The sequence below is a fragment of the Nothoprocta perdicaria genome, unplaced genomic scaffold (genome assembly GCF_003342845.1).
Source record: "Nothoprocta perdicaria isolate Ctin4 unplaced genomic scaffold, notPer1 scaffold_5, whole genome shotgun sequence".
Taxonomy (NCBI): Eukaryota; Metazoa; Chordata; class Aves; order Tinamiformes; family Tinamidae; genus Nothoprocta; species Nothoprocta perdicaria.
The window spans coordinates 9822996-9836180 of record NW_020455754.1 but is presented as its reverse complement, the minus strand read 5'-3'; the positions used below and the strand labels follow the sequence as shown (position 1 = coordinate 9836180).

The following is a 13185-nucleotide window of genomic DNA, read 5'->3' as shown; positions in this document are numbered from 1 at the left end:
ATTAATGGGGTACCAAGACTTTCACATGTAGGTCGCTGGCTTGAATTCCTTCCCACTCAGCAGCCAAGGAGAGTCTTTAGGCCACCAAGCAGCTGTCAGATGGAAGGAGAAACATGATGGTCTCAGCCCAGGTCCTTGCGAGCAGGTGTCTGCCATGGAGCAGCTACCAGCACGTTGACACTAATTGGCATCATCGCTGGCAGTGCCTGCCATTGCTGCAGGGCTGAGTGGAGGCACAGAAAGATGCAGGAAAGATCTCTCAGAGGCTGCTCTTGCACCGGTTCCTCCAGGCTCCAAATTCAGTTTATTAACCTAAAGAACATTATTCATCCCTGAAGTGCAGCACACACTTTATTTCTTCTAGGATATTGCACCATATGGGAAGGAAAATTTGTCAGGAGACCGGGAAAGGAAGCATAATTCATCCAGCACTGCTTGGCCTCCCCTCATGTGCCACAAACGAGGCAGACCTGACCCCAGCCTGGCTCCCTGCTTCAGCCCTCAGAGTCACCACAGGATGATTTAGGTTGGAAGTCACCTCTCGGGTTGAACTGGTCCAATTTCTCTAAATATCTACCTATTAGGCAGCTGGAGGCAGCACTATCACTAGGTGGGAGATGATTGTGGATGGCCAATGGGCTCAGCAACACGTACTCTGCAGGGCTGGCTACACGGGAGAACTTGCAGCAGGACCATGACATGAGGACCATCCTGCAGAGGACATCTGCCCTGTGGAAAGGACTCAGGAAGGGCAGACAGGCACGTATGGCTCAGCCATACCACATCTGCACCGTGGAAAGAGAAGTAACAGAATCACAGAATGGTTGAGGTTGGAAAGGACCTCTGGAGGTCATCTAGGTGTTCAAGCAGGGGCATCTAAAGCACATGGCACAGGGTTGCATCCAGGCAGGTTTGGAAGATCTCCAAATCACACTTTACCTGCACCCTACCACCATTCAGTAGATATTCAGGGGACTACATCGTCAGGTCACTTACAATTGGATTTTGTGTGCTTTCTACATATCACAGTAGCACTTAAGACAAATGTAACGAATACGTAAAACAATACAAACATAATTTAAAAAGGAAAACTCAAGCAGCAGTACTTTGGAGTGGGCCTACACGCTTTGTTTCCTTTATAAGGTAAACAGATGGAATTCCATACACTGACAGAATGAGAGAGTGGTATGGAGGGAAAAAAAAAAACACTGAAAAGCAGAGGGAGGAAACAAGAGGGAATGAACAGGAAGGTGAAGGCAGCAGCGTGGCACACAGTTCTCAGAAAAAAAAAAAAAAATGTTTAGACAGACACTGAGAACAGACATCAGGATGGCATAGACAGAAATGACCACGCTACAAAGTAGGGCCAGCAAGGGCTACAAAAACTACAGAAGAGGTCCTGAAGAGTGACCATGACGTCCTTCCGATTGCATAACTCACAACAATTCTACCCATTTTCAACACTATATCACAAAAATCTTTTGCGAACTATAAAGCAAATAAAGGCCCTTTGTCTGTAAGCTCTTATGAAATTGAATAGTCTGTCAAATTCTGATACTTTTGTCACTCATAACCTGCCTTTTAATCTCGCTTTACCCTCAAGTCTAAGGCCTAAGCCTATACCCTCAAGACAGCCCCTGAGAACCGCCATCTAGATGGCATTGACAGAAATGACGGTGCTACAAACTAGGGACAGCAAGGACTCAAAAACTGCAGAACAGGTTCTAAAGAGAGCCTGTGATGGCCTTCTAACTGCATAATTTACACCACTACCACCCATTTTTCAATAATACATCAAAAAAACAATGTCCCAGTGTCTACCCTCAGTCCTACTCCGAATTGAATTATGAATTCAATGAATTTGCCCTTGAAGTAATGCTTAAAATAGCAGGCAGGTTGAAGAGTTTGGAGACAGCAGCAGAATCCGGCAGTGGTTCTGACATGCCTTGAACGAAGAACATCTGGAAACAAGACTTGATGCTCAGAGCAAGCAAAGTGAAGCTTGAGGTCTTCCCATAAAGCAGGGTGCCTGGGGCACAGACACGTAAATCATAGCTAATTTTGACAATAGGACCATCTTTGCAGCAGACCTTCAAATGGCAGCGACTGTGTGCATTTATAATGCCCTAGTTTGTGGGAGAGAACTAAAAATCAGTGGGACTCTCTCTGGGGAGGAATCACAAAATCCCACAGCAGCCAAGAGTCACCAACGCTGCAATGAAGTGAGAGCAGGAGGTGCCTCTTGATTGCGTTTGCATCAGTGTAGACCTTCCCACAGAGGGAGCAAGCAAAAGAGACAGTCCCTGCATCCCCACCGCGGTCCCTGACGTGTTTTCAGGCCCAACCTCGGCACAGGTTGTTCTCTGTGGGAGATGTGGCCTCCAGGAGGGCAAAGCCCAGGCCATGAGAGGTGGGTAGTGAGCACACGCTACAGAAGAATTTGATTGGGGACCTATCCAGAAAGAAGCGTTTAAATTGCATTTTGCGTCAGCCTGTTTTGAAAACACGGTGGCTGTTGCCTTTTCTCATGCCATTTCAGTTTTCTGAAATAAGGTCAACAGATATGGGACTGAGGATGGGGGAAAAAAAGAAAGAAAGAAGTAGGTGTCTTTCTTTTAAGCATCAATAACTTGGAATTACAATAAGCAGGTCTGAATCTCAGCTTTCACTGCTCTGCGGTTTATAAAGAGCATGAGCAGTAGTCTGCAGGCATGTTGGGATTTTAAGCTTTTTATTCAGGCAGTTGTTGTGAGATTTCTGCTGCACTGCACAGGTCAGGTCAATATTCAGAATCCAGCCAAGAAAAAGACTTTTTTTTTTTTTTTTTTTTTTTTTNTTTTTTTTTTTTTTTTTTTTTTTTTTTGGATCATTCGAGGACTGGTGACTGCAGGGTGTGCAATGACTCACATGGGGCTGTTTGCCTATCGTCTTCCAGGGTTTGACACCAGCATCCTGCCCATCTGTAAGGATTCCTTAGGCTGGATGTTCAACAAACTGGACATGAACTACGACCTGCTGCTGGATCCCTCGGAGATCAGCGCCATTTACCTGGATAAGTATGAGCCCTGCGTCAAGCCCCTCTTCAACTCCTGCGACTCCTTCAAAGACGGGAAGCTCTCTAACAACGAGTGGTGCTACTGCTTTCAGAAGCCCGCCGGTGAGTGGTTCTGCTTCGCAAGCAGATCTCTGATGCGAGGGTGGGAATTGCTGAGGTCACTGTAATTTTTCAATATTCACGTGTAACAATGTGCACGCAAAAATCAGCATTTTAGGCTAAGCGGTTTCATATTCCTGCTGTTGCTTGTTCCTGGTGTTTATGCCAGTCAGACGTGTCCATCCTTGCTAGAAGGATGACAAGAATTCTTTAAAATATTAATTTGATTAAGGAGACAGCTGAACAAGAAGACTTGAAGCAGCCAAACTACCATGGGCAAAGTGCTGAGGATGCCCTATATGCACTTGGGAACTTCAGCACCTTCATCTGCATGAAGACAATGTAGATGCGCCCAGTGCTCCCGTTGGGTGCCTGTTGTTAGCAGGGCCTCTAAAATCCTAGCTAACATCTTAGCTAGCTTAGCTAGCTTAGCTAGCAGGGCCCCTAAAATCCTAGTCCTGTACGCATCGCTCAACTTATTTGTGTGCAAAATTAATTCCAATATTTGCCCAAACTGGTAACACTGGTTTTAAACTTTGAGCTTTATTCCAAAAACTCTAAAGCTGGAGCTTTGTTCCCAAAACAATCAGGACTGCTGGTCTCTCATGCACTGCATCTTCAAAATTACTGCGAGTTTAGCATTAATGTTTCAAAATTTTAATAGTTCAGCTATTTCACATTGGCATTTTCTAGCAATCGTGTTTTCCAGAGTGCTGCATCTAGCTTGACAAGAGCATCTGTCCACTTCGGTTTATTTCTTCTACAGTTACATACATAGTATCTGGGGGTCAAAGAAAAGTTGTTGGGTCTCCTTGTGTTTAAATTTTGATTGCTTGGCTCTTAAGGACTGTAGAAGATTGTTTGTTTGTTTTAAAGGAGTTATCATTGGTATAAAAGGTCATTTTGTAACAATATTTAAGGTCACAGATGAACTGCAATAATATCTCTCAATGGTTGAAACAGAGAGATACAAAGTGCTGACACGCGCACTTTAAAATCACTAATACAAAGCCTAAGATCTTGTTTGCTTATTAACGAAGGTATTAGCCTGTTAGCAAATCCTAAATTACCAAGCTGGCATTATATCACTTCGGTGAAAAAAAAGCGGAGAAACCACTTAACAATGAAAGCAGCCCCAAAACAGTATTTTCAACTACAGCTTGTTGCATTTTTTTAATTAGTGGAGCTAATGGCACAAATTCGTTTTGCAGAACAGTATCAGCATGTGGGCCTGTTCCATTCCCAGGTGTAGAGGCATCTACGTTTCATGTCAATAGTGAAGCCAGTCATTAGAGAGTCTGTCCTGCACCATCTGGAAACTGATTCCCATACTTTATATTTCAGGTCTTCCCTGCCAGAATGAAATGAATAGAATTCAAAAGCTAAGTCGAGGGAAGAGTCTGCTGGGTAAGTTCGGATGCTTGCTGCTCATTTACTCAACTAATTAAAGCTTCTGTGATTATTGTAACTTCCTGGGCAGCAATAGGGTTTCAATTAGGGGTAATGCTTGGAGTTGGGAGTGTGCACCAAGGAGGGTGGACCAAAGGCTGGGAAACGATTGCATCTCCTTGCAATTGCAAGCAGTGAGCTGCATCTCCTCATCTTGAACATCTCCTCAGGATGCTCCTGTGCACACGAGCTGTGACAGTGCCTGCCTCTCCCTTGCCTACTGGAAGCCCAACCTGACTCATCTAGTAGCATTCCGGATACCTAAAACTGCGTGGAATAATCTCCCATATGGCATTGTTCTATTTAACGGCTGAAAAATCAGGTCATTAAACTGGGTTATTTTAATTTAGCTAATTCTGCTGCCTAAAATTGCACCGTTACTTACCTAGAGGTTCTCTAGCATTATCTTAGAGACGTTTCTGCTCCAGTGTGTTGATGCACAGGGCATATGAGATTTATCAGCACACACCAAAGGCTCTTTATTCTGTTTTTTTTTCTGAACGCTCATTAGCAAACCTTGCAAAACGCTTCTGCAAAGCTCATCTTTACCAAATCCTGCCATTCCCAAAAGCCGGCGCCTTGGAAACCATCCCAACCTGGACTGCTTTGTTCAAAGTCACTATAAGCACACCCAGACATCCCAGGGTTATGGTTCAGCTCTGCCACCCATTCATAGGGTTGTTGCTTGAAGGATAAGAAATTTCAGAGCTGCTGAAACTACAGTTCCTAGGAGCAAGCTCTGGCTATCCCATGTTTCTTTTATGCTCTGCTGTTATTTGCTATGTGCTGTTGATGTCATCTAGGTTGAAGTCTATGTGTTTTTTTTTTTTTTTTTTAGTGCATGGCAAGATAATGACTAGCGCAGGTAGTGCAACATACAGGCAGCTCTGCCACATAGCACTGGGATCTGGGGATCTGGTCACAAGAGCAGGGCCAAAAAGACACCATAAAATAAAAGCAGCAAGAATAGTCCCTTACTACAAAAAACTTCCAGTTAACTGTTTAAAAAATGTATAAAATAGGCTAAAAAAGGTATAAAATCAATCAGTCAGTGTCTGGCATAGGTTGTTCCACCAGCTTGAAAAATGTACAGGGAGAAACTCTTTGGGTCACTCCTTTGCTTGAAAGTCTGCCTGCATAATGACACCTGTCTGCGAGATTTTAATCTAATTTCATTGCTACTCACACAGAGGAAAACAGTGTCCCTTCTCTTCACTGAGTTACCACATCCTGCAAACAGAAGAGAGAACACACAGCTGAGAGAAGCCCCGCTTGTAGCAACAAGAAAGATCGAAGAAAGATGAATATTTTCCGAGAAACTAGTCCTTAATTATTCTCTTTCCTTCTCCACGCCTGACATATAGAGCACAAAATTTCCATTCCTGAAGATTTCTGTGAACTCATATCCATTGATAAAAAATGAGGACTTCTGATATTTTTTTCTCTATATATTTTTCAAAATGCGTGACAGTTGCAACAAAGTACTTCAAAGGCATTGCCATTAGATATGTTGAGTTTGGAGACTCTCAAATAGACTCGAGCATCCCAGGGGACTGAATTAAAAAGTAAACAGCACGATTCATCTTTTCCTACCAGATTTACTTCGAGTACAATTAACTGCAGTGAATGTGCTTTTAGGACATACAACTGTGCAGCCTGATGATGCTTCTCCCACATTACTATCATACTAAATTTCGCTTCCCAGCCCTATTTTCTTCTAGATCAGCCCTGTGAGTCCAGCTGGTATAATAGCAAATATGGGAAGCTTTTTATTAAGCTGGCTGCACTTAACCCTTTAGATCTTACCTCGGTGCTTTGCAGTCCTTAGTAGTATAATTACTCTCCCCATGTCTGCTGATGAAGGGTGCTGTTATATGTGTAAGGAAACCAAACCAAATAGAGGCATGAAATATTCCCACTCTGTGGGGTACTTGATTGCCAGAACTTGTTCTCTTGGCTAGCATGCTGTACTGGGCCATTAGTGTGTGTAACTAAATATTTAAAGCTAAATATTTATCTTATGTTGCATGTGCAAGGCAAATTGCCACAAACTGCCCCCCTTCCTCATCCTCTGCACCATGACCCAGAACATAATCCTTCCAGTCCAATGGAGCTGTGTTTGGTCATGCTGCCAAGGAGCCTGTCCCGTATTTTTTTTTAAATCTATGGCTTTTACAGCTGGTGTGAAGTGGTTTAATATTGTACACGAACCACGGTGGAGCTAGGCAAAAGGCCTGTGACAAAAAAGGGAAAAGGTTTCATTGCCAAGGGAAAGAGAAAGGATGAGATAGTTTAAAATATAGAGACTGTGTGTGTATGCATATATAAATATATATGTATATGTATGTATAGCCTGCCCTGTATTGCCACTTTGGTTCTCTCCTTGGTTGTTGCTGGGCGCTCCAGGGTGGCTGCGGTCGCTTGGGCACAGATGGAAGTTGTCGCCTGAGCCCTCATCCCACAGTTGTGCATAGACTGAGCAACACCTGCAAGGCTTAACTGAGAAGTGTGAGCAAAAAACATGAAAAAATATTCTGTAATCAGTAAGAACATCCCAAACAGTGAGCATTAACCTGCAAAAATGGTAGAGCTGTGCAGCTCCACATTATTAGAACTACTTTTGCTAAATAATGAGTCCTTAGGAGTCACAAATGTGAAGGTGACTCTAAAGCTGACCAGCTTGTACAAAGCTTGCTACTGATATGCAGAGATTTCTGTTCTGATCTTCGAGACCTACATTAACAGCAGTTAAACATCAAAAAAGATATGCGGTAGGATGAAATTGGAAACTCAAGGATTCATTTTATATATATTGATATACAGAAAGAGAAATACAGGGAGAGATATAGCTAGATAGATCCATAAATGAGATTGACTGACTTCCATTTTTATGTCTGCTATATAAGTAATTTCACAACATTTGGGCAGCACTTTCTCATTCATTTTTTCTGTGAGAAATGTAGAGGCGATTGCCTCTTTGACACATAGCCTATCTGAAGAGATGCTATACACATGGAACTAGTTAAAATAAGTACTGTGTGACCAATAAATCACTGGTACCTTTGACAAAGAAGAAAAACACTGTCTCAAAATCATTTGAGACCATATTTTAAGGCAAGAATGAGTTTTCTGTTGTTTTTGCACCATGTTTCAAATGGAAGCAATTGGCAAAGAAGGGAAAGTGGCTGTCCTGACCTCCCCTGGAGTAAAGGTAACTCATCTCAATGGACAAGAAGGATTTTCATACTGAAGTACCTCTGTGGTGTCTGCTGAGGGTGCTGGCAGCAACAGCGCAGGTTTCTCTGGAAGTCTTGGTGGTCTGCAGAAGGAACCACGCTCTGGAAGGCAGAACTGGGTGGGTTTTATTGTAAGACAAATCCTAGGACTTTGAATCGGAAGAGGTATTGACTTCCCATCCGGGTGCCTGTTCCCAAGAAGCTGTTGCGTGGGATCTGCTTTATGCAGGAGAACTCACAGGCCATCGGAAGCTGTGCTTGAGCTTCACGTGACTAGCAGAGGGCAGAGAGGCCTTCCAAGGGTAAACACAGCATTGGTGAAAGCTTTATGTCATAACACTGAAAGAACACAAACAGAAGTGAAACGCAAAATTAATGGCATTCTGGATAAGATTCCAGTTGGGAAGAAAATGTGTAAGGAGTTCAATGGGAAAGGGGAGTTGTAGTAGTATGAATCACTGAGGGACAGACCAAGCCAACCCTTACCACTGTGTGCCTTCACTCTCCATATGCAGCCACCAAGAAATATATAATATGCCTTATATAATTTCTGCTTCCTGCCGTTTGGCCCCAGGACACCCTAACGATGCTCACACCGATGCACAGCACGACCAGGATGTCTTGTCTAGCTATGTGCGGCCATAGAGGCTCGGATCCTGCTCACACCTTGTGTTTCACGCAGGTGCCTTCATCCCCCGCTGCAACGAGGAAGGTTATTACAAAGCGACCCAGTGCCACGGCAGCACGGGGCAGTGCTGGTGCGTGGATAAGTACGGGAACGAGCTCGCCGGCTCCAGAAAACAAGGGGCCGTGAGTTGTGGTGAGTAACGAGGTACTTCTGCTCAGGCATTAGTGCTGGTGTAAGCCACGGCTGGAAGATCAAGCACGAGAGCGAAAAGTGGCAATGGAGAAGACGTAATTATCAGTGTTCAAAGTGCTCCCCTGCTTTCCTGGTCATAACACAAATGGGGGCCTCGCGACACATGCTGTTCCTTTGGACCTTTCTTTGCAGCAGAATTTAATCGGCAATAACTGATAAGAAGATGGGTTTGCTGCTGGCTTGGAAAATATAGTAGCTGCTATTAAAGGACATGGGATTGTTACGCAGAATTATTAAATGTATTCTGTGTAGCTGGGAATTTGCAATTGCAGGGCCTTCAAAAATGTTGCCACTCCCAACTAGGAGGGGTTTAACTGGGTGAAATTTTATAAACTGACAGCGGAGCCCGATGAACACGCTGACAGGTCCATTATGGCAATGTGTAAAATCACCTCCTAGCATTTACACCCACACACATGAGATTTAGCTGGCATTCCTTCAGCGTGTTTTAATGATGGCTGAGGATGCAGCTCTTGTTATTAGAGTAGAAGTGAAGGTTGGAAGGCCAGAGGTGTCCAGAATTGCATTGAAGGTGTTGGGCTAAATAGGTGCATTTGCAGGCGTGTGCTTTAAGCACTCGGATAAAATCAATCTGTGGGGTATTTTTAGCCTAGTTTACTTAGTTATAATAGGCTGAAAGTATTTGTGAATGGGTAATTATTTTGTGGCCTGAATGCATGTGAACAGAGTGGGTTCGCTCCTAAAGCAAATCATCTGAGGCCCCAGGAGGCAGAGAATGCATGGCTTCTTAGGCAATTTTTTTTTTTTTTTTTTTTTATCATAAAGCAAGATATATTTATCCCAGTTCAGGATGAAAACTGACATTTGAAAGTTATTGCATGACCAGCAGAACCAATGAATTTAAGAAGTACAAGTGGCAGTAGCGTAAACCACAAGGGTAGTGATGAAGGTTGATTGGGAAGGTTGAGTGTTGCGTGGGAGAATGACCATTCCCTCTTACCTGTTTCAGAAGAAGAGCAAGAAACCTCAGGAGATTTTGGCAGCGGTGGATCTGTTGTCTTGCTGGATGATTTGGAAGAAGAACCTGAAGCAGCAAAAAAGGACAAAGAAGGGAAACTGAAGATTCATGTAAGAGCAGCTAATGAAGATGATGAAGATGAGGATGATGACAAGGATGATGAAATTGGGTATATATGGTAGTGCCCACCACTCTGAGGACTCACGTTTTGCACAATATTGCAAGTCACATCATATCTCTGCAATTGTATCTGAGAGTACCTGGCACAAATATCCCCTCTCTTCTAAGTTTGGTTCTTCATAGTGTATTTAATTTTGAAGACAGATTTTTTTTCTTTTTGTCTTGGTTTTGTTTTCCAACCGGGACTGATTGGAATTCAGGTTTTGTTTAGTTGGTTTGGGGGATTTTTGCTCTATCCACAGGGGCGATGAGTTTAGTTTCACCAACACTTTACATCTCAGTCCTCTCCTGCACAGCTCGCGCCCTGCGAAGGACAAAGCTCAAACAGGACCCAGCAAACCAGGGGGAGGCTTCAGAGCCCACCCCATGTAAAGAGCCTTAGACAACTTGTGTCACAAATGCTTAACTGGATTGTATCAGAAACAGGTATTTTTTCTTTCTTGCAGAAGAAAGGTGCCTCCTTTTGTTGCCTACCTGTTACCAGTTAGTAAAAAGTCAGAGGTTTAAAACTTGATCAGGTGAGCTGCAGAGCTCCTGTCCCATGGCCAGACAATGTTACCCATCCATCTTCCAAGGGTCTCCAGTTTGCAAATCTGCAGAGCAATTTGCAAAGCTATAGAGTGGTTCACAAAGCTGCAGCAGCACCATGAACTACAGGGACACTGTGCCAAGCTGCCACCTGGCCCTTGTCCCCCTCTTCTGAAGCTAGGGCACAGGCGCTGCTTTATTTTAAACAGCTAAAATTATTTGATCCTTGTTTTTAAAAGATTGAGGTAGTCATATTTCAAAAGTGGGGCATCTCTTGCTCACTATAAACAAGTGCCACACTTCCAATAGCAACCCATAAAAGAGAAGAATAAGATTAAAATCCAATCTGGCTCCCTCAGAATCTCCCCTATGTCCCTAACTCTACAACAGCGTCCCAGCGTGATGGCACAGAATTATTTGTGATGTCCTTTGCCCTTGTAGCTCACCAATGCAGGAAGGTACCGTGGAACCTGTGGGTATTTTTGCAAATGAGGGCCCATGCAAATCCCACATCACTTGGGAAGAGATGCTTTCCAGGGACCTTGGAGCCGTGACTCCAGACATGATGCAAAAAGCAGGGCAGAGATGGGAATGTGACCTCGCATGCTATGGGTGGCAGGGGCTCACCCGCTTTCTCCTTGTCTGGATTAAAATCCAGAAGCAACACCCAAGCCTGCGTAACTGTTAATGCAGAAGGATGGCTAAAATCATGAGGATTTTTTTTCTGTGCTGTTTTGCACTTCCCCAAAAAGCTGCCCTCACACTCACTAGTAAAAGGCTGGTAACCTGCTCTGCTTTGGAGCGAGTCTCTTTGGTTTCCCTCCAGCTTTGAAAAAGCTATTAAAAAAAAAAAAAATCACTGTGAGCTATGGGGCCCAGTCTTTTCCTAATTACTTTTCACAGAAAATTATGCTGATTTGCAAAAGGAACACGCACAACTGGCATTTCTGTGCTAAATAGTATTGAGGGGCACAAACACCATCTAGGGCACATTTTGCAGAGCCCCCCCCCTAAATCTTCTTGCTTCTCACCTGACATCACTGGTTTCATCCTAGTAATTAAACCTACGGGTTTAATCTGGGTCTGTCGCTGTGGTTTTAAGCAGTACTCACCCCCATGCAGACATCCACACACCCTGAAACCAGGAGGCCCATCAGCTGAGCCAGGTCCAACCCCAGCAGAGATTACAGGGACAAGAAACGTGTTGGTCCACCTGGATGCAGAGCTCCTCCAGATCAATCCCCTCCTTTCCTCATGTTTCTGCTGGGAGCCTTGTAAAGCGTTTAATTTGCTTCCCACTTAATTTAATGCCTGCCTTTTTTGTTTTGTTTTGCAAAAACAACACTTCCCATCTGCACTGAACCACCGACCTTCCAAATAATTTCTCATTGTGTAAAAAAGGGAAACAGAGCTGTCCTGTTCTTTTAGAGCCACAAACCAATTTTTAATCTCATTTTCCTTTCATATGAGAGGCTAGGAAATACTACTTGGCATTACTTTACGTTTCATGATGTCCTTTTAACTGCTGTGGTTAAATCAAAATCTCCCTGAGTTCAGATTCCAGCACAGTTGGGTTTTTTGGGGTCATTAATGGCCTTTGCTGTGAACACAAAGAATATTTCTTTCCTTTGCCTTTTTTTTTTTTTTTTTTTTTAAGCTATTCTGGACCATTCTTTTAAGCCATTGGAAGTGTTTATTTAATATTTATTCTACAGTTTATATTGAAGATGTAAAGTTTATATTTAAAACAACACTGTTTGTTAGTGAATGCTTCTCTCTCTGCCTCGCCAGCCTAGTCCGTAGTCTCAGTGTACATTTCTGGCATGGGAATATTTTGATATTAGAAGTTTTGTAGCATTTTTCCCCCCCCTTCAGCAGCCAACGACATAGCTCTAAGGTCACCCCTTGCTCGGGACCACCAGATTACAAAGCTTCTCACCCTCCATTCGTTGCCTTTTCTCGCCGTCCCTTCGTACGCCACTCGAGCTCCTTAAGACACCGACCGCTTTGTACAGTTCCTATACATCCAAAAAAAAAAGTCCTTTCTACCGCAGGTGGTTTTTGGTCTTTTTATACTTTTCTCAATGCTGTTGATGTCCGGTCCTGTTAAATGTGTAGAGCTGTACGGAGAGATCCAAATATTCCGTGTTTCAGTTGGATGTCCCTACTGTAGCTGGATGTAGACTGTCATAGTAAGTAGCCCTGCATAGCAAATCCTGAATGCTTTTTCCATAAGGACTTAACTGGAATGTGAACATTTTGCTATCTTTGGTTAACTGTAAAGGCTTAATTGTAGTCTGGAATAGTTGCATTTTTGTCTGTCTCAATAAATTTTAATTTGTCTGCGACTCTCCCGCTCGCCTGTCCTGAAATTTATTAAACTTTAGGGATTGAAAATACTGCAGGACCCAGAGTCAGCATGTTAAACACGCGTGGGACCAGATGGCTTTTTGTATTGGAGGTTTATACCTCTTAGCTGTGTTCAATGTGAGCTGTAGTTTGGGAAGTTGATGTAAGGGCAATGGAAAACCTTTCAAAAATGGAGAAATTAAATCAAGAAGCCAAGACATTAAAAAAAAAAGTAGTCAGAAGAGGAAGCTTTGAAGCTTTCAATCTTTCTTCCGTGGTTTGCAAATCTTGATGTTTTTTTCCTTAGTACTTATCTCCTAAAGTTATTCAGGACAATTCCATACATAGTCACATTAGTATTATCTACACTATAAATGGAGATAAAATTAATTAAACACAACTGAGGGGGAAAGTCACCACCACTTACAAA

General features: G+C 43.2%; 1 protein-coding gene across 2 annotated transcripts in view; it reads left to right on the top strand.

Annotated features, from left to right (window-relative positions):
- SPOCK1 (SPARC (osteonectin), cwcv and kazal like domains proteoglycan 1) overlaps window positions 1–12671 on the top strand; it is a 246313-nt gene extending 233642 nt beyond the window's left edge. For both annotated transcript variants that reach the window (XM_026047477.1, XM_026047476.1), the window contains 4 exons: window positions 2936–3157; window positions 4499–4561; window positions 8522–8659; window positions 9690–12671. In XM_026047477.1, the coding sequence (XP_025903262.1) occupies window positions 2936–3157; window positions 4499–4561; window positions 8522–8659; window positions 9690–9880 (614 nt within the window). In that variant the 3' untranslated portion in view covers window positions 9881–12671. The remainder of the gene's footprint in view (window positions 1–2935; window positions 3158–4498; window positions 4562–8521; window positions 8660–9689) is intronic.
- The last annotated feature ends 514 nt before the right edge of the window (window positions 12672–13185 follow it).